The 21,225-nt window shown below is 45.4% G+C and overlaps 2 protein-coding genes across 3 annotated transcripts in view; one reads left to right on the forward strand and one right to left on the reverse strand.

Moving 5' to 3' along the window:
• Positions 1-7,893, forward strand: part of mAChR-B (muscarinic acetylcholine receptor) — a 57,919-nt gene extending 50,026 nt beyond the window's left edge. For both annotated transcript variants that reach the window (XM_065478759.1, XM_065478760.1), the window contains exon 3: positions 3,566-7,893. In XM_065478759.1, the coding sequence (XP_065334831.1) occupies positions 3,566-5,843 (2,278 nt within the window). In that variant the 3' untranslated portion in view covers positions 5,844-7,893. The remainder of the gene's footprint in view (positions 1-3,565) is intronic.
• Positions 7,894-13,011: 5,118 nt separating this feature from the next.
• Positions 13,012-20,950, reverse strand: mus101 (mutagen-sensitive 101). The gene is made up of 13 exons (XM_065479028.1): positions 20,701-20,950; positions 20,491-20,636; positions 20,242-20,437; positions 19,938-20,184; positions 19,338-19,559; positions 19,070-19,275; positions 18,146-18,510; positions 16,979-17,455; positions 16,600-16,867; positions 15,834-16,151; positions 15,661-15,774; positions 14,064-14,680; positions 13,012-13,388 (listed from the first exon to the last, which is right to left on the reverse strand). Exons 1-13 carry the CDS (start codon positions 20,788-20,790, stop codon positions 13,223-13,225), a joined length of 3,432 nt encoding a protein of 1,143 aa, XP_065335100.1. The 5' UTR covers positions 20,791-20,950; the 3' UTR covers positions 13,012-13,222.
• Positions 20,951-21,225: the final 275 nt, after the last annotated feature.

The raw sequence follows: 21,225 nt of genomic DNA on the forward strand, positions 1-21,225 counted from the left end.
TTACCTACATTTTCCGATTGTGTGCGGTGGTTGATGTGTGCAGCACAATTTCTTTCTCAGAAAAATGTGAATGGAGAGCGTACAAAGAGTATCGGAGCTCCAGCTTTGAATTCGAATTAATAAAAGAGCAAAGTTCTACTTTACTCGCAGTTCATCTTATTGGCAAATCTAAACTCACTTTTTCCTTTCGCGAAATGAAAAATCTAATGAATAAAAAGTTCCAACAACTATTCTTTGCTGCGTGAAAAGAAATTCTCCGAGCGGGATTCGTTTTAATAAAAGAGCGAATTCCGATTCGAAGCAGCCAGTTAATCTGTTGTCGATTGAATAATATTCGCCGTGCCACTAATTGAGAGGAAATGTCGAACAATAGCGTCCAATGCGATAATGCCCGGCGAATCGCGTCTCCGACGCCGGGGTGCACGTTTAAAACTTTCCGATTAAATCACCCACAAAGCAGGCGGACCAAGTTATATGTTCTCGCTAAAATCGATGCACGAGCAGTCCTTTCAATAATTCACGTCACTCGAATCGGCAGCGGCGGCGGGCCATTGTGTTTGAGTTCGCGCCGAGTGATGAGATTTTGCATAGGCAACCAGCTTTACACACCAACCCACCCACCCACTCAAACGCACGTTTGTTTCCAAGTCTGGGTTCGCCGCACTTGCGATAAAATGTGTTATTATTTGGTTAGGTTCTCTTGGAGAGGCAACATGTTGAACGTGGCTCGAATGAGGAAGCAGGCTTCAGTCGATTCTGCCACGGCACTACATCTTCCGGCCCCATAAAAACCGGCTTCGGGGCGTCTTGCCCACTTTGAGAGCAATGACTAGCAATTAGAGCCCTCGGAAGCTCAAAAAATCACGTGAAAAAATATTTAATAATAAATTCTTGAAGTTGTATAGCTGCATATTTTGAAGAAACGTGGAAAAACAATTTTTTTAAATAAAAATCTTTGCTGACGTTTCCGCGGCGAATGTCTGGACTGATATTTTGGTTAAAAGAACGTCTCTGAAGAAGTTTCTGATCACACCAATCGATTCTTGAAGGTCGAATTAGGTAAAGTGGATATTTTTCCGACCAAAGAGTCCAGCGCGACGTGTGTAGCACAAGTAGAACTTTTTTCCCGCCAAAACAATATGAACCTATATATGCGAGAGTTGCACATGCATCAGAGCTGGCTGGATCCAACAATGAAGTCATTCATATACAGGCGGTCTCTCTGCAAGTGCTCAAACCAGCTCTGACGCATGCTTAGTTCTCGCATTCATTTTGTTTTTGGCGGGAAAAAAAGTTCTCACGTTGCGTTGGACTTTTTGGTCGGAAAAAATATACGCTTTACCTTTTTAGACCATCAAGAATCGATTGGTGTGGTCAGAAACTTCGTCAAAGACGGTCTTTAAGCACAATAAAAGAAATCATTTTTAGAGTACAATGAACAAACTGAAGGATTGAGTCTAAACTCTCAGCAGGAGTAGCTTAAAATCTAAAATAACCACTGGTGCCAATCTATTGACGGCTTCAAACACCAAAAACTTTCGCAACTGCTGATTTCTTTGATGATTTTAGGCTGCCAAAGTTTAAACAGCTTTTGTTTCAAACTCCTCTAGTGCATATATTTATTCCAAAATGTCGATATTTTACGCTCGGCGTGGCTGGGTTGGTTTTATTATTCACAATTCACGTTGCGGGTGTCCTAAGGGCGCAGAAAGCCTCAAAATAGCAAAGCTGCCGAGCATTATTAGTGGAAGCTAAGCAGCTTGGGGGTTTAATCGCACGGATTGGTGGGCCCTTGGAGCTTTGCCAGAGACAGGCAGACGACTGCTGACAAATCCATTATCAACAGATGAGTCTTGTTGAGCCTGTGCTATCGAGCCGCCTTTTCGCTTTACCTTCCTGCCTCCTCCGACAACATTCCACACTTGGCTGCTTGCAATGCTCGCGGTTCTGCTCACAACATTGCCTATACCACACAACTTGCCGCTCTTCTGCGGGATCAATATGTTCACGGGCGACGACAGCGTTTTGCATTTAGAGGACAGGCACGCTCACCCACCCACCCACCCTGCCTGCTCGCTCGCTCGCTCGCTCGCTCACTGGCCCATGGAGCAAGGCATTATAATCTGCTAATTTTGTTTATCCGCGCGCGGTCAATTAAACACAACAAACAGCAGTATAGTGGCAAGTGTCGGCAGGGCGGATTAATCTGCGGGTTGACGCCGCCGAGCATTATACATGCCATTACTGCCGTGTTCTGCCAATTTAATCAAATGGCCGGGCGAAACCAAATCTCTCGCAACTCCCGAAGAGAAGCAGAAAAATTCGAGCGACCTACTTTCCGCGACATCGATACAAGGCTGCACACTCACTGTCGTCATATTTCAGGAGTGAATGAACGCTATTCCTGGGTGAATTGCGAGCCGCAATCCGACGAGTTACAGCGAAAAAAGCTCGAGGAGGAGAAGAGAATACGGGACAATCAGAGAGCGTGTGGGGCTGTGCAACATATATATATATATTACACTGCACGAAAAAGAGTGAGAGAGATCGAGGGAACAGAGGGAAAGGACACGGCGAGAGCAGATCGCGTCACTTGCACTGATTGCGAAATGCAAAATGCAGAGCAGGCCGACTAGGCCGAGGGGAGCTCTGCAAGTAGTCGGATCAAATCAGTTGAGCGCACGATGAATATTTTACTTGGCTAGAGGGGCACGCCGAGCACGAAGGCATCGGGAGAAAGAGCCATCGCCGTGCATTGAGGCCGCCGCCGCCGCCTCATCCATCCATCCATCCATCCTGCTTCTCCTGCTCATTCAAAAGACATTTGCCGACCATTTTCATAATAGATGAGACACTGGCTTGATAAAAGTCTGCACTGTAATACAATCCCCATTGTGAGTCTGGCGGGTCATTTGCTTTGAAGTGCGAACACGACGCTGTACCCGTCTGCCGGCCGCCGAATCGTACGAGTTGCACTCGAATTTCCTACCGGCAGAGGAAGAAAAAATCGCCGGGCTGCGGGCGCCAGTAGTGGTCTCCCTGCGCTCGCTAATGCAAATCTTCGCGGAAGCCAAAGGGGGGCGCCGCGTGTTTAATTTGGTTGCGGGATCAAAGGCCGGCCGACGGACAAAGAAAGCGCTTTTGTGTAAAGAAATGCGCGAGCGCGCGCTCACGGATTAAATACATGTGCTGTGTGTGCGTGTGTATATTCATTGACAGGGTGAATCTCAAAGTGACAATGTGCGGCGTGTGCGCACACAACCAGTATATTTCTCTTTTCTTTGTCTTTGGCGAGAGAGACAGAGAGAGAGCGCGCACGGCTTTTAAGAGAGCTTTTAGCAAACGTCTCGAGGGAGTCGCAAATAGCGCGCGCGCTCCAACAATTGAAAGTCATTATCGCACACAAACCCTTTTCTTGCACCGTGAAATGCGCTGTTTGTATCTCTCTCTTTTCCAGCAGCGGGCTCGTTACGTGCTTTATTATTCATTGCGATTTTCAGCTGTTTGTTTTGTAATAAGAGAGAGTAGCAGAGAATATAACGGGGTGTGCTCTGGCTTGTTGCAGGAAGTTGCAGAAGGAGAAGGAACGGCTGTGTCGATTCGCCTACCAGAAGCTGCTGGCGACGACCGAGTGCGTCAGCGTGGACGACTCGTCGCCCAGCTGGCAGGCGAGCATTGCTGACTTGGCGGCCAACGTGTCGGCCAACGACAGCCTGGGCGGCAACGTGACCGAGGCGCCGTCGACCGCCAAGGACCTGGCGGTGCTGCCGCCGTTCGAGCTGTGGCAGACCATCTTGATCGCCATCTGCCTGTCCATCTGCATTCTGCTGACCGTCGGCGGCAACGTGCTGGTTTTGCTGGCGTTCATCGTCGACCGCACCATCCGCCAGCCGTCCAACTACTTCATCGCCTCGCTGGCAGCCACCGACATGCTCATCGGCACCGTCTCCATGCCCTTCTACACGGTGTACGTGTTGATGGGCTACTGGGACCTGGGCCCGCTGCTGTGTGACCTCTGGCTCTCGGTGGACTACACCGTGTGCCTCGTCTCGCAGTACACCGTCTTGCTCATCACCATCGACCGCTTCTGCTCGGTCAAGATCGCCGCCAAGTACCGCAGCTGGCGCACCAAGAACAAGGTCATCTGGATGGTGACCATCACGTGGGTCATCCCGGCGCTGCTCTTCTTCATCAGCATCTTCGGTTGGGAGCACTTCGTCGGCTACCGCGACCTCGCACCCGGCCAGTGCGCAGTGCAGTTCCTAAAGGACCCGGTCTTCAACACGGCCCTCATCATCGGCTACTACTGGACCACGCTGATCGTACTCTTCATCCTCTACGGCGGCATCTACAAGACGGCCTACGACATGCAGAAGAAATCCGAGGCCAAACAGCGCAAGATGCAGTCCATGGTGGCGCTCGGCGTCGGCGCCCTCTCCGGCCTCGGCGGCATGGGCGGCATGGGTGGTCCACGGCCGGCCATGAACATCTCCAAGACTCAGAGCACCTTGCTCAGCCAGGACAAGCCCAAGCCGGTCACCGCCGGCGGCACGACGCCGGGACAGCCGCCCGGCGCCGGGCAGGGAGGCGGCGCCGGCCTCGCCCCGGCCGCCGCTGCCAACTCAGGCGACTCCACTTCCAGCCAAAAGACCTCCAAGGCCACCACCGAGACGACCAGCTTCTCGGCCGACAAGAGGCGGAATAATGACAACAACGGCGGGCAGGCCAACAACGGCGAGAACGAGAAGTCGGAGCGCTCCAGCAGTCCGGCCTTCGACTCGGACGACGACGACAGCGGTGGCGACGCGCCCAAGAAGCGTCCGTCGGTGTGTCCCTCGATCGCGGCTCTCTTCCAGAGCATCGCGCCCAGCAACGGCGCCCCACCGAAATTCGACTCGCTGCTGGCGCCGCCGTCTGCCGCCACGCACCACTCGATGATGGCGTCGCCACCGTCGAAGAGTCCGACGCCACCGCCGCCCCAGTCGGTGACACCCCCCACTCCGCAGCCTCCACCGGTGCCGCCGCGCAATCCGCCGCCGCCGTCTCAGGCACAGACTGACAAGAGCGGCGCCGACTCCGAGGACAACTCGTGCGCGTCGACGGTGCCGCCCAGCTACGATGCCATCACCGGCCTCGACAACGCTGACCTGCGCTACATGGACGAGAGCTCGGTGTCGGTGGCGACGCCGCGCGTCGAGTCGCCGCAGACGTGCTCGCAGATGACCGACTCCTCGCCGGCGCACACGTCACTGCTGCAGACGGCGCTGATCCGGGCCGCCTCGGCGCAGTCGGACACCAAGCCCAAGGTGGACACGACCGTCGTGGCGCAGGCCGACAACAAGCCACCGGTGACGGTGGCGGCGGCCAAGCAGCCGGACCTGCCGCAGCCGTCGCCGCCCTCGGCCGCCAAGGCGGAGAACCTCATCGAGCCGGCGCCGCTGGGCAAGTCTCGCGGCACTGACGCCGCGGCCCCAGGCCGCGGTGGCGGCGGCTCCACCCGACGCGACCTGGTCAAGTCGATCGGCAAGCGGCTGCGCGGCAAGCGGCGCAGAAAAGGCGCCGAGCGGCAAAAGTCCAAGTCGGAGAACCGCGCGCGCAAGGCGTTCCGCACCATCTCCTTCATCCTGGGCTGCTTCGTCATGTGCTGGACGCCGTACCACATCCTGGCGCTGGTCGAGGGCTTCTGCTCGGAGCCACCGTGCACCAACGCGCACCTCTACATGTTCTCCTACTTCCTGTGCTACGCCAACAGCCCGATGAACCCGTTCTGCTACGCACTCGCCAACCAGCAGTTCAAGAAGACGTTCACGCGCCTGCTCAAGGGCGACTTCCACATGACTTAGATATTTTTCTAACTGTCCACCCGCCGCTGAAATAATTTACCGCTACTAAAATAATTATAATATATGCATATGAAAATAAAAAATATCCCCCACTCGAAGACGCAGACGAGACGGAACAAGTGCGCGTAGGACCCCCGCGCCGGCCAATTTGAGCCCTTGGCCGGCGCCGCACGTCCTACCCCCACCCTCCCGACGACCCTGAAGATCCCGAAAAGCCCAAAAGAGAGACAATCGAGAGCGACTTCTAACTGTCGGCGCTCAGTCGGCGTCGCGTTAGGACTGCAGGCAAATCACATAGCCCAGTGAGCGAGTGCGAGCGAGCGCAAATAACATGTGATATACATTGATAATAATAGATGGCGATGTAATCATCTGTATATTGTACACGATATATAAGATTTCAAGAGTATCATAAGAGAAGATTCGTAATAACTACCGCGTAAGGCTTTTTATCGTAAACGAAATAAACACACACTCACACACACACACACATTCTATATTATGAATAACGCTAAACTACGTGCTTCTTCACGGAGACGCGTCCCGCGCCAAGACGCCCGCTGGAAATTATTTTGTACCAGATCGGACTCTCGGGCTCTGCGTGGACGCAGACCTGTTACCTGAGCTTCTACGTCATTCGTTCGGGCCGCGGGGAGCAGGGGTCGCGCGCCGGTGCCCCTCCTAGTCGTGTCCTGTTTGCGTTGATGTTGACTGTTTGATCGGTGCCGACTCCTCTGCTGAAGAAAACGGGCCGACGCGAGCACTCACCGGAGTACGCAAGACCCTCGGGTGAGCAGCCGCGTCGGACCGACTCTCACACCCTCCGCACCAGACCCCTGCTGTCCGCGGCCCACTTTGTTCATCGAGATTTTAACACGTGAGGGCCCCGAGCCGACAAGCGACGGCCGCGAGCGGCCGCCGCTTCTCCGCGACGGGCGTTTTGTCGGAGAAGTGAGAACAGGAGTAATACTGTCAATTGGACGAAAACCTGGTGTATCAAACCGCTTGTGAGAGGAAAACGGAAATCTGTACTTTTTTACAGTCGAGAGCGCCATTATCGGTTCCTTCGTTAAATCGCGTGTAGGCGTAGAAACTTTTTTATTAATTTTAGGACAATAATGATGATTCCTAAAATTACGCAAAAAGAATTCCCGTTTTCCTCTTGGAAACCGCACACTTTTACCCATATTGTATAATGAGAGAAGAGAAAATAATAGTAAAATACTATGTACTATTACATGCTGAGCGCCTCTCTTGTGCTAGAGGCAATTTACTACTAACTCCATACTGTTTGTGCCGCGAAATCTCGAAATCTGCAGCAGCAGTTGTTCAAGTCACGTCAAAACGCGCATTTAAAAAGAGAGAAATCACTACATAAGAAAAAAAATACATATTGTATAAGCTTATACATACTACCAAGCGGAAAAAGAAAGATCTCTCCCCCTTACGAGTACATTCTCATTATTGTATAATTAGCTGGTACGACGCACGTTGCTTTTTTACGCGTTCTTTATCGATTTGGTTTCGATTACGCAACTTTGGCTATGGAGCTTTAAAGACGTATATAAAGAGAAGATAAATAAATTGGTAACTTAATTACCTCTCAACCCCCCTCCCCTCCCGCCCATTAAAAGTGTTGAAAAAGAAAACTACTCACTCACAGTGTGTATGGACGTGTACGCTTGCGGCGGCGACATATAAAGTTATTTAAATGATTCGCGCAAAAGCAGAGTACTGCATGTCAGTCTCCGGTTGTTGCTTGTTTGCTGTTCTAGTCGTTAGGGAAAGCTGAATATGATGTGTTGTTACAAAAAGCCCTGTTTTTTCCGAGTGTACGACAATATTCATCTCACAAACACAACAATAATAATAAATGGATGCAAACCCGTCAATCGGCCCCCGCGGAGGTCGGGGCCGGCGCGCAATTAATTTGAGCAATTGGCGCGCGCTTTTGTTTCGGGTGTGCGGCGCGCGTCAGCCCTTTTGTTCTCGACGATAAGCAGCTTTTGGAACAATAAAACAGCATTGAACACACACACTCTCACACACAGACGGCCGTGTTTCATTTCTCTGTGTGTCAATCGCCCACTCGCCCGTCGCCCAACAACGCCGCGCGCTTTTCATTCGCCGCACGCACCAATTAGCGTTTTGTTTCCTCTCTTGTCTCCGCGCGCCAACATGTTTCCGCAGCTGCTGGGACGCTGCTTTTTATCTCGACGCTTTTTACCCTTTTTCCTCCGCTTGTTGACCATTCTGCGGCGCGGCCGACGAGAATTCAGCTCTGTTTTTTCTCACAACAGGACACGGAAAACCCTCGTAATTTCAATCTAGGGTCTGGAAGTATTTTTTGGATTCAAATTAGTAAAATTCTGTACCCCCACGAGGTCTGCAGGTTTTTAGGAAATTTGGTTTAACTCTTAATGATCAAAATTATCAGAGTTAATGACAATCAGTCCAAAATCTATAGAGGAAGGAAACCTCATAGGTCGTCTTGTTATAATTTCCATGAAATAAAGGTCTGGAGTGAACAGCCGGAAGTAGAAGGAAAAATAAAGACAACTGTTTTAAACGAGAAGAATGTCCAGGTTTTTTATCTGCTTTATGAACGAATCCTTGAGTGCTTTCTTCATCGACAGATCAAAACGTCGCAAAAACAATGTTTTTTTTTTCTGTAAAAAATATTCCTGAATTAATTTTTAAATTAAAAATAAACTTAGAAAGAGCCCTTATTTAAACTTAAATTTGTGGTAGTTAAAACATTTGTTCTAAAGTTGATAGATTTTCCAAAATAAATGAAACATTATAAAATAAATTTCAGTAAATAGCTATTTTTTTCAACTGTCGGCGTTGCCCTCTTAGAATAACGAGAGAAGGATGAGCCACCGCGGTGCCCGGGCAGTGCAGTCAATCGAAAAGCAATGCAAAATTGCACTATCCATCTTCCGTCTCGGCTTTCCACGCAGTCACGCACATTTCCGCTTGTTGCGCCCACCCTCAAGAAACGAGACACACAATATTGCCGAAGCCAGCGATCCGAGCCGAGCACTAGAATGGCTCCATTTCCGCGACTGATCCACTCAAGTCCGTCCTAGCGTGTGTGAGCGTCGTCGGACCGAATCGACAGTTTTTTTTCCATCGGTGGCCTTTTGAATTTTTTGCCAACTCCACACGTGCAGGAATTGCGGCGTCTTCAAAGTCAAAGAAAAGGAGAGGGAAAGAGAAACAAAGCTGCTGGCGTCGTAATTTGAGCTGACAAGTCGATTTTGGGGATTTGCCCGGCTTTCATCGCGGCAGCAAATGAGAAAATGAAGGGATTTGCGCTCTGTTTCGTTCCTCTTGTTGCGTTGCTTCATCTTCATTCGCTCGTTTTCTCGGCCGCAAATCACATCTAGGTGGCCTAGATTTCCACCTGCCTGCGCGGGACGAGTGTATAACATTGTCATTTTCCACGTGAGTAAACAGAAATCAATCTGTAGTACATCGACTCGCTTCACGACGCATATATGCATTCCAATAAAAGGCTGGCGCGCGCGTGTTTGCCTTATGCTGATGCGAGAGAGAGAGAGAGAGAGAGAGACCATTGATTTTGACGTCAACCCGCTGCTTCTTCTCGTGTTCGAGTGCCGCCGCACCCGCAGCCAGCCATAAAGCAGCCGTAATCGTGCTAAAATTATTGCCATCCATAACTCACTGCCACCCACGATAACGGTCAGCGTGTGTGTGTGTTTGTGTGCATTATGGTTTAGCTGCTTATGCAACCGGCGCGACGCCCGCGTCAAGAGGAGCTGCCTAATTTCCTCTCTTTGATAACACAACGCCGGGGACGCATCCACAACGATGATCGAGCCGTGCCTGCTCTCTCATTTATTTTGCTCTGCAGGGCTTTCCAGAATTCAGGATTATTTTGTTGGCAATATTTTTGCAAATTTTAATTTGTTGTATTAATTTTTTCCATAATTAAATTTTAAATGCCTTTTTTAAGGAAGTTACGTACTCTTCAATCCACCTAAAACTGATTTGTTTGCCGAAATAAATTATTTACATACTCAAAATCACCGAAATGTGGACAGAAAAAACTAGAAAACTGGAGAAAAATATTTAAATACCCTTCCCCATGGTAATAATATTTTCTCTCTAGCAAAAATATTCTTAAAATTACATTTTTATCGCTCTTCTTGTTTCGGAGGGCTAAAAAAACTAAAAACTAACTGCTTTATGGAGTCTAACTCATTTAAAAATAACAAAATAGATACATTCATGGTATTTTTAAATTTCAAACGAACAAAGCGGTTAGTCATGAAGCAAGGTTTCGTATTAGACACAGCGAGTGTGTCTTTTATGGGAGATACAGGTGGCACCTGCTCAGCCAATTCTTTCACTGGCGAGACAAAAGAGAGAAGAAACGAAGATTTCCTGCATTTTTGCCGGCGACGAGGAGGAGGAGGTCCCCGGCGGCGGCTTTTACCTGTGCGCCGGGCAGAGGCACGCAAATCGCATTTGGCTTATACGAAATGTGATTTACGACGGACGCTCTCGCTCTGCGTTGTGCTGACCCACCAAAACGCCAAAGCCAATTAAATTTTGCTCATTAATGTCCCTGCGCGCGCTTGTGTGTGTGTGTGTGTCTCGTGCAACTTTTCGAGCCAGACGCACTTTAATTTCAGTCAGCGATTTTCCATTACCGCCTCTAGCTAGCCGTACACTCTCACGTTGTTACTTTTTTCTGCTGCTCGTGCCGACGCAAATTCGGTTAGCAGCTAGAGTGACCTTTTTATTTTGCGGTTCTTTCGCCAGGTTTCAGCTACAATATCCGTCACGGCTGCTGTTTTTGCAGCGCTCGGGCTCGAGAATTTAATAAGCTTGTGCTGGAAAATATGGAGCGAGATAAGTGAAATGGAGACTGCAATATACGTATCTTTGTTGAAGTTTCATATTGATATTTAAGAATTTAATTTAATTTATGGATGACAGTTTGACTGGTGAATATTTTATTACTATTGACCGTCAGATTTAATTCACCTATTTATTCCTGCGATTTTATTCTTATTAAAATAAATTCCCAGAGCTAAAACTTTTAAAAATATATGCCTCTAGCGCTCCATTAAAATCAATAAAAATCGTACTTACGTTTTGCATAGGAGGAATTACAATTAATTTTTGTTGCAAAATAATAACCAAGAAAATTTACTTTTACCATAATTCAGACATTTAATTTTAGGGGAAATACAACATAAAAGCTAAAGAGAAAAACTGCACATCCTGGTATTGACGAGCAGCTACTTTTCAACCCCTTTCAGGCCTCATCAGCAGTGCTTTTACTTGCAAAACAAAATCAACACTGCAGCAAAATTCAGAGAATGTTGCACCGTCGGCCCTGGTTTGCGATTGACAGCACACAGTTGCTGAATGAATAATCAAAAGAGGAGCAAAAAGCTATTCACCCTTCATGGGATGAAACCCTCTGTTACAAAAATAGACAAAATAGGCTGCTTCTTAGTCACGGTCACTCTAAAAACAAAATCTGATTATTTTTTTATTTTAAGGGCAACTTTTGCCACCTATCCAGAATAGAAAATGAAGCTTTTTATTTTATTTTTCAGCTGGTGTATACTTTTTATAGTTTGCTTAAGTTTTGAAATCGGGCCGAAGTGGACAAGAATTTTAAAAACCCTTCAAAACTGTTGCTTGGCGTAAAAGCCCAGATTGACGGACCATATATACGTGCCGACGGGCGACCCACTTATTTGCCGTGTCATCGAGCGCAGTGGCTGTGCGGCGACGGTGTTGCATGTAATGGGAATGGCAGGCACAAAAGGTCTCTCCATCGAAAAAGCATCCATCGGGGTGGCATAGCGGTAATCTTTTTAGGGGTGGTAGCGCACTTCCGGTTGCCAGCAGAGCTATATCACCGGCACAAAGAAATTGCACGTTGTCGCGCCTTCACCGCGTAAACACGTGCACGAGGGGTAGTAAAATAATGCTTTTCCGACCACCAACCCCCTGGTACAGCTGAAAACCCCCAACACACTTTTATAACGTAACCAAACTTTCTCGCGTGAAATGCGCTTTTTATCTCTTTTATTTACGTTCTTTTCTAGCAGCAATGACATTATTCAAGACTTAGAATGAGTATGATGATGATAAAAATGAAAATGGAACTCTCCGGGATAGATTGCGAAACAAGCAAATCTTCTTCTGATACAGAACGAGTCTTCTCTAATAAAAAGAAATTACTACCTAACTGAGCATATTCTCTATGTACTTGTTAAAATAATTTATTTAAACAACGAAATAAATTAAGCTTTTGGACATTCATGAGTAAAATTACTTATTTTACTGAAAAATACGATACAACTTTAATATAAAAAATTCACTATCATCTAAAAAAAATACTTAGAAGCCAATAATTTACTATTTTCTTGTCGGTTAAAATTTCAGTGATTGCTGACGTGCACAATTCAAGGCCTCGTGAGTTTGAAACCCAGAGAAGATATTTTATTGTCAATTTTACACTGAATTAAATATCTTTGTATGCTCCTGAATTTAATTTAGCAGCACTTGCATCAATTTTACGAGATTAGGAGCATCTTCTGTTCCTCTAAACACTAACACCCCCGAAATCTTCTTCCTGGAAGCATAACCTGCCCACAAATATTTGAGGAGGATTCCTTTGCTGACGAATACTTCGCCGGCGGCGGTCGAATTCCTGGGCTGCCGCTTTGAGCAGGCGAATGAATCCGTATCTGCGCTGATCTGGCGGCAAACACAATTCCAAAGGCAAAGAAACGCAACGCAGGCTGTTGCTGCTCGACTGCTGTTTGTCTAAGCATCGAGAGCAGCCGCGGCAATAATGCAATAAAGCTGAATGGCAGAAGGCCTCTTGAAATCGCAGCAAAAAGCCTTTCCTCCTCCGTCCGAATGAAAGAAAACTGCACTGCAGGAGAAAGACATCGATCCCACTCGCATTCTGCACTCTCAGCGCGAAAAGCACTGCCGGAGCGCACGTGGACCTTGCGAGAAGTTGAAAGTTTAATGAAATTCTTTTGCCAGCCAGCTGAAATGCCATGGAGCGAAACTTGCACTGCAAATAATTAAATGTTGCTACTAAAAGAACAAGGATTTCAATTACAGAAGTCTCGGTGTACTTAAATCAAACTCAAATGAAGTAAGTTTAAATTCGATTTTTATTTTTAAAAATATTGTGTATTTGAAACCCTCCAGAACAAATAAAACCACTTGAATTGAGTGTTCAACGTAACCATTACTCATTTACAATTCAATATATTAAATATTTCACTTAAATTGGAAGGAGGCGACAGTTAAAATTACACAAGCTGGACAGAATAAAAAAGGAAATTTCACAAATAATAACAAAATGTTCAGACGCGATGCGTTTGTGGATTGGGGAGCGGCTCCTTGATGAGATAGTCGCTTAGGTAAATGGGGTTGTAGCATGGCACTTTGGCCGCTCGCAGCGGGCTCAGGTCTGTGTTGACTTTGTTCATATCTACGAAGCAGTGAGTCACGCTCTTTAAGTCATCACTCCTGCGAATCAAAATTGTAGGAATTAAAAAACACTTTTTCAAAGTAAAAAAATCTTTGTTGACGTTTCCACGGCAATTGGATGGATTTATTTTTGTTTTCAGCATATCGAAATAAATCATTATCAGGGCAGAATGCAAAGTAGCAGGATTGAGCCTCAAATCGTTGCGGAATTAAGCGTATTAAAATTAAAAGTAATCACTATCGCCATCTATCGGCAGCTTTGGACACCAAGAGCTTTCACAAATGGTGAATAGAGGGTAAAAAGATCTAGGTAAAATTCAATTTTTTTATCGTTAACGCTAAAAAATAATCTTAGAGAAATTTTTACAAATGGCTCGACTGCGTGGAAATTAATAAAGGATATAAATATATAGAGCTATTTTTTTTAAATTTTCACTAATAGCTAACCATCCTGAATAATCCAAATTTTTTACTTATATTTAAATTAAGTCAGGCATGCAAAAATCAGCTTTGCTGTGAATAGCAGTAAATATCAAATCACCAGCAAGTCCAGTGATATTGAAAATTTTGAAATATCAAATTCTATCAGCATGCTGAGAGTTAAAAGAATCAAAAGTTTGAATAATCGATAAACACAGCAAGAACTAATGGTAATTAAATCTGCTGATTAAAAACTGCCTCCCTGGAAAGACATTATTTGCATTGGGTACTCACGGGTAGGGGACGACAGAACCTCCACCAGCGGTGATCATGCGCTCGAAGGCGGCCGTCTTGTGTGGGGCGCCGAGCAGGACAGCGCGGAAGCAAGCAAAGGCTCCCGCTTTGCCGGCGGCGGCCTTGCGTCTCCAGCGGTAGCATGCGGCGGCCAGCTCCGAGGCGAGCGGATTGTCCTCGACGAGGGGCTCGAGGAAGGACGCGGCCGCCGGGTTGCCCCACTCGAAGTCGTCCTCGGACAGGAAGGAGCCGCTGCGAGCCGATTGGATCAGGAATTGCGGGTGCACCACCCAGAGGCCGGCGGCCATGGCCGCCAGCAGCTTCTCGCTGCGGCTTGGGTTTGAAGTGATCAAGTGCGTGGCGGCAGGGTCGAAGTTCTTCAGCTTGGACATGCTGCCGCCCAGCTTAGTAACCACCAGCGATATGTGCTCGAGGTCCCGCTCAACCAAGCCTGTCACCATGAACAGCGGCGGCGGCCGCTCCACCAGCTGCAATGTCTCCTCATGCTCTTCTACCGGCTCTGGATCTGCCTTGGCGACCGCGGCGGTGGACGTTGATGGCATGTTTTCTTTCTCGTGATCGACCCCGTTTTCTGTTTCTTTTTGAGAACTGTATTTCTGCAACACATATAAAGAGAGTGTGAGGAAGTTGAGACAAAAATCCTGAACAAGATGCTTAAAAACAGGATAATAAGATTTATTTCCAGAGATCAAGCTAACAATTAAGAATTTTTATAAATCAAATCCATGCTAAATCAGTTGTAAATGGGCTGTTGTTCTTTTAATTTTCTAAAAAAATTATATATTCCTGGATATCTGCCTCTTTCAAGCTCCAGTGTTTGTTGAAAATGATTTTGATAAAAATGTTCATTTGAATCTTTTAATCATCTGTTTTGATACTTGAATGTTTTCCCTATTTTGCACGTGATTTCAAATTTATTTTAGATCAAAATGTCGGGGTATTAATAAATTCCCAACCAATATTAATATTTATACAAAGATTTCCTTCAACTTAGGCAGAAAATCATGGAATTAGTGAAAAAATGTTATAATCAAAATTTCAATTTAAGCAGCCATCCAGTCCTGAGCCAAATAAATATCAGGTTATTGTGTCTTTTTATTTCAAGATAAATAAAGCGTTTATATTTTCTGAATTCTTCTGTAAGGAAACGATGATAATTTTTCTTAATATTACGGCACTTGCTGGAAATGTTTAAGACTCTTCATAATTTCTCACTATGGTTCATTACGTTTTGAATGCCTTCCCTAATGAGTGCGAGAACTCAAATTTATTTTTGACCCTTTTTTAAATAGACCAAACCAAAAAGAATCCTTCTTTGCAAACAGACACTTGTTAACATCGAATGTAGTTTACGGTTAATTATTTTAATGTTGTTGTATCATTCTGGCACGAGTAGCTGTGTTTACATAAAATATTTTAAGTGGCAATGAAATTATCAGGGATACAATTTTTAAAGCCACATAATCTCGAACGTTTAAAACCTTTTCAACTCTTTGCAGGTTCCAGAGGTTCGTTACGCTTTCTATATTCAACGATAAATTCAAGAAAATACTTAAAATTGAAACATAGTACCAACCTTCAAGAGCTCGTCATCAATATCCGAGTCATTGGAAACATCCCTTCGCCTCTTCCGGTTGAGTTCGTCCAGCTCCTCCTCAATCTCCTCAATTCGCATTCTTTTATTCACCTTCTTAATTAAGAAAATGATTGCTTCAATCCAAAACTCCAAATTGCTGAGCAGAAACAAACCTCCATTGGCGCATCCCCGCTGGTAGTTTTAGGCGTCGAGTCAGGAATAGAGTTGAGGTATCTCTTCCACGCCTTCCTGGTCTCGGGGGACACGGGAGAGTCGCCTTCCTTCATCACCTGTCCATACGGCGTCTCAGGGGTGGACAGATAGTCAGGGTCCAGCCTGTCCACCGCCTTACGGAAGCTGGTCAGGGACAGTCTGGCGATTCGCTTCACTTCATCTGTTGAGCTCTCTTCAGAAGGCATGTACGGTGTTACAGGCGTGAAAGGGGTTGGGAATCCGTCTTTTGGAGGGGGACGAACTGGTGTCACCATTCCCTGAAAGAAAAATCTTGTTAGTAGGAGGAAAATATTCATTTTAATTTCTATAGAGCAGAAATAGGTTTGTTGAGTTAACAGACACAGCTTCCAAGGTTAAAAATTAACAGGTAAAGGTTATGAAAATTAGGGATTTTTATTTTTTACTACTGATTTGTGGATTAAATTGTATGATGTCTACCATAATAGGTGTATGAATTTAGGGAGAAAAACGGCAAGAAATTGACAACAGCTTAAGAGTTTAAAATTACTAGAAAATTTGGAGGCAGGAAACCAAAAATTAGCTTGTATTAAGCTTTGTTTTTTTTTTATTAAATTGCTGTTTTACTTAGTTACTAAGTTACTAAACAGTAATTATTTTAGAGCAATACATGACCTTTGCTGTGTATGAACCAACCATACACATTGATTTAGTAATAAGTCTTCCCCAATTACATGTGGAACAAACCTGATCTTCTCGTTGAATTGACGTGGCAGAGGTGGAGAGGACTGAGGCTGACGGGGAAGGAGCTGCCGGGCCAGACAAAAGGAAAGGTTCCTCTGACAGACGCGAGTTTGAAGCAGCGCACTGCAGCAGCCAGTCCTTGGTGACGGCAGGCAACTGCCACTTGGACGCCGCAACGAACTTGGTACCCTCAGAACTGGGGCAAATCAGGTGTGTAGACGCGAGTGCACCTCGTGCTGGAGTTGCTTTCTTTGCGAATATTTCCTGGTACCTGGAATTTAGATTTTTTCTTACAAAACTATAAAAAATATGCAACAAAATGTCTAAATCAACAAAGCATTATTTCTTGTTTTGGCATTTAATGATTTCAGCTAGAACCTACTTGGCTCCCATTTCTGTGGCCAAGGTTGACAGGTAAGATCTCTCTCTGCCCGTGTATGTGCTGATGGTGATGACAGTGCCATCAAGCGGCTTCCTAGGCCTGAAGAGTATGGGCCTGTGGTAGTAGTTAATGGGCAAGACCTCTCCTTGCTCGCTGCATTCTTGGATCCAGTACTCAGTCACCTGATTAGGCGCTGCTGCTTGCACTTTGAACGGACCAATGATGTAGTCAGCGTCCTTGGACACCACCGAACCGCCCATCGACTCCAAGGTGGTGCGTAACTCGGAGCTTTCGGACTTGTTCAGGCCCTTCAACTGGAACTTGAGCTTGCTAAACACCAGCAGGGGAAGCGCCAGTTCTTCTTCCTCCTCTCCTTCATTGTCATGATTTTCAGCACTTGGTTCAGCCTGGGAAGCAGAAGGAGGCAGGTTGTCCTTCAGGTATTCCTGCATCACGGCCAGATCGTTCTTGGCGGTTCTGAAAAGGATTTATGGATTTAAATTAAAGAGGATTGACACTGCGAAATCCTGGAAAATTCTTGTTGCCAATGCATGAACTCATTTCTATAAAATCAGTTGAAGCCAAAATTGCCCTGTCAATATTTTGAGAAAAGTGGCTGCAAAGTTAGCTTGCTTTTCAAATGGTGAGGACTGTCTCTTTATTTAAAATCCTATTTTATTACACATCAAAGAGTTTCCGTAGAAGTTTTCATAATTATTTTGAGTTTAGTAATGCTTAAGATATAAATTGGTGGACAAAGTAACAAATAAAATGAAAAATCTTGATGTAAAAATGCCATGGAATCTGCTGTAATTGCAACCCAAGCTTTTAACTATGCGAAACAGAAGAAAATTTGGAATTTAAATATTTGAATTTATGCTCAGGTTGACTTTCAAGCGTTCTTATAGGTAGTGGAAAAACAGACTGAGCTAATGTCATTTTTTTTAACAAATGAAATGGAATTTTTAATGCTGGCTTACCAATGTGGACAAAAATGCATTTTAAAAAATAATAATGAACACCCCAGATGACAAAGAAATGGTTCAAATTTTCATAAAATAAAATAAATATATTTAATTCATATCAGCAAACATTAAACCTATCAGGCTTAACTTTAAAAGTGACAATTAAATAAAATATAGCAGAATAGACAAATTTTAAGCTTACTTGGGAGAAATGGTCAGCTTCTGGGGCGACTTGAACATCTGCATGCCTCTCTTGCTAAGAGGCGAGGGCGGCTCGGTAGCCGGCTGTTCGCCACTGGCCTCAGCAGCGTGCTGCAGTTCAAAACTGCGAAACAGCCAACTGAGCGGCACAACAGGCGGCTTGCGGCTGAGCCGCGCCAGGGCATGCGCCTCCAAAGGCCGCAAACTTTTGCCAGCCTGCAGCACATGCGTCAATCCCTCAGAGATGTCATCAAAGCGGGTGGCGCCGCTGCTATTCAGCATCTTGCGCAACTTGTCCTGAATGCACGGCATTCCCTCTGACACGTAAATCCTACAGCCATCCAGAAAGAGGCCTGCTTTTCTAATCTGTAATTTAATTATCAATTAATCTCAAGAGCGAATACCATCAAAAACCAATTTTAAATTATTTAGGAACTTTGTTATATCCTGTCATTTTTTTTTTTTTGTATCAAAATAAACTTGCTTCCAGAAGGCCCTTGAAACCATCACAAAATATATTTTTAATCTAGAAACACAGCATTTTGTTAAATTAACCAGAAATCACAGAATAAAAACATAATTTTACAAGATTGTTTTGGGTTTTCATACCTGCGCTTGATTGATATCTCCAAAAATGTATCCTTTTTAGATTTTATTATTGCTCTTGTTGATTTAAGATGCATTACAATTCCTTTCTTTTTAAGTGTTAATAACTCAGATATTTTTGGTAAAAATGTTAATTCAAGTTCAGGAAAAAAAGTAAAAATATTCAAACATTTTATAGAAATTGTGTATCCGGGTTTTTCAGCAATGAAAAAATCAATACATAAATAAAATGAAAGATAACAGGATGCTATGATTTTGTTTAAATGAGTGCCCTGAATTTCCAGTTCATATCCTTGAATAAAAAAAAACATTATCAAACCTCAGTAATGGGCAGCTTCATGATTTTCATGGCAGCATCCGGCTCTTTCTCCGGCGTCCTGGGTGGCTCTCGCCTCTCAGGGGGCCGCGGCTCAGCAAATGACATGTTCGTCGCACATGATACAGTGGACATCATGGTCTCATTGATTTTATTCTGCTGCGGAGGCTGATGGGCAATGGCACTCACGCAGGAGAGGTCCCCAAGCTCTGTTTGACACGAATCATAAGTGAAAAATTGCGTCAAATAATAAAAATCTAGGGCTGCTCACGTGTGGCGTCGTTACGCTCGGGCGTTGAAGTTCCCGGCTTGACTTTCACCTCGTAGGCCGCGTAGTTGAGCGAGTAGCCGGCCTTGGCTGAGTCCGATATCCAGTTCTCAGTCACGCACGGGATATTCCACTGCACGGCCGCCCGGTACTTGTCACCGGTGGCTGTGGACACGATCAGCACGTCCGTGTCCGTGGAAGTCATTGATGGACAGTATTGCCCACCTGTAAATTTATTCAACATTTTGCTACAAAATACAAATTTTAAGATAAAAGCCGGTTGCAATAAGAAATGAGTTGAATGAATACAATACAATAAAAATTTTTTGAAGAAAAACGCCTTGCAATTTTTTTTAAATGATTTCTTGTGCTGCTTGTTACAGTTCCGAATTTCCTTTTTTGATATAAAAATTTCCCTTTCGATTGAGCAAGTGTAAGGGTTTATCAAATCATTAATGTGTTGATAAATGCCTAATAAAAATCAGCATTTTTTTACAACTTTCGGCAAGTCTCTAGTGTTTAAAAATCCTTCTGTTTTAAGTATAGCATAACAATAAAAATTAAAAAAAAAACAGAACTTAACCCAAGTCAACAAACACGAACCGTTCTGCTCGATGATGGATTTGATCTTGTCCTTCTTCGCCTTGGTGAACTGCGAGGAGGTGATGGTGAGCCCCTGGAAGGGTGGGCATCTGAGCGAGATGTACGGCTCATCCAACGCGGATTGGTGCTTCTTCTGGTTCGCCTCCCACGTTTCATGAACCCAATTTTCCAACATGACAGGGATCTTGATCTCGATGGCGCACTGGTACTTGTCCGTGTTGGTCGACTGGGTCACAAGGTGCGTCACCTGCGTGGCCCCAGACCCATTACAAATTTTCATAAAAAAATATTTAAGCAGACTTACGACAGTGGATAAATTTTTCTCAAAGATCCCACCCATGAATCGCACTTTCCTGCCCAACTCGTCCTTTTGTGACAATTTGAAGCCTGAGACGCACACCCGGAGACCCCGCATTGCCAGCGAGAAGACCGGATAACTGCTCTCAGGGGTTGGCTCGCCCTTGCTCAGGCACTCAAGGATGCACGGTGCTCCCAATACCCTGACATACGTGGTTCATAATTACTTTTCTTACTTATCGTGTTTGAAACTCACGCGCATGGAGCGTTCTCCTTCAGCAGCCGCTCAAAAAATTTGCCCTGAAAGGTCTCGAAAACAAACACCGATTTGCGGTCCACCTGTAGTTTGTCGCACTCTGATTCGTCCACCATTTTCGGCATGATCAGCTTCTCCTGACAGCTCTTTAAAATTAAATAATTGGTTCAATTCTAATGTAACGTAGGTGCGATGAGTTTAAAATGTAACCTGGAAGGCCTTCGTGAAGCATTGTGCAGGGCTCTTTGACTGACGAACAAAATACATTCGGAGACCTCGCTCGTTGAAACTCTTCTCCATTGTGTAATGTGTGTGCGTTGCAGATATTCCCTAAATCCCTAATAAATTGAAACCATTCGATATCTGTGCCACCTCCAGTGGCCTTGAACTGTGTGATTATTTCGTGAAACGGGTGAAACGCAAACAAAGGGCCGGAAGAATCTTATTTTGGCTGTTGCTGCGGTTGCTGCGGACGGATCACGGATCCTTTGGCGCCTATCGCACAGCTGCGACAGCTGACTGAAAGAGAGAGAGAGAGAGAGAGAGAGAGACCAGGAGAGGGGGTTCGTCGGGTTCGAGACACAACGCTACTGCTTGGAAATGGCGGTTTAAATTCAAATAGTTAAATGTTTGAGCACATGTAAAGGGTTCTGAAGAGAGTACGATTTCCACAATTTTCTTTTCCGCCAGAATTCTGAACATGAATTAACTAGGTATCGTATTATTTATCTTCAT

This window comes from Cloeon dipterum, chromosome 2 (genome assembly GCF_949628265.1).
Source record: "Cloeon dipterum chromosome 2, ieCloDipt1.1, whole genome shotgun sequence".
NCBI classification, from domain to species: domain Eukaryota; kingdom Metazoa; phylum Arthropoda; class Insecta; order Ephemeroptera; family Baetidae; genus Cloeon; species Cloeon dipterum.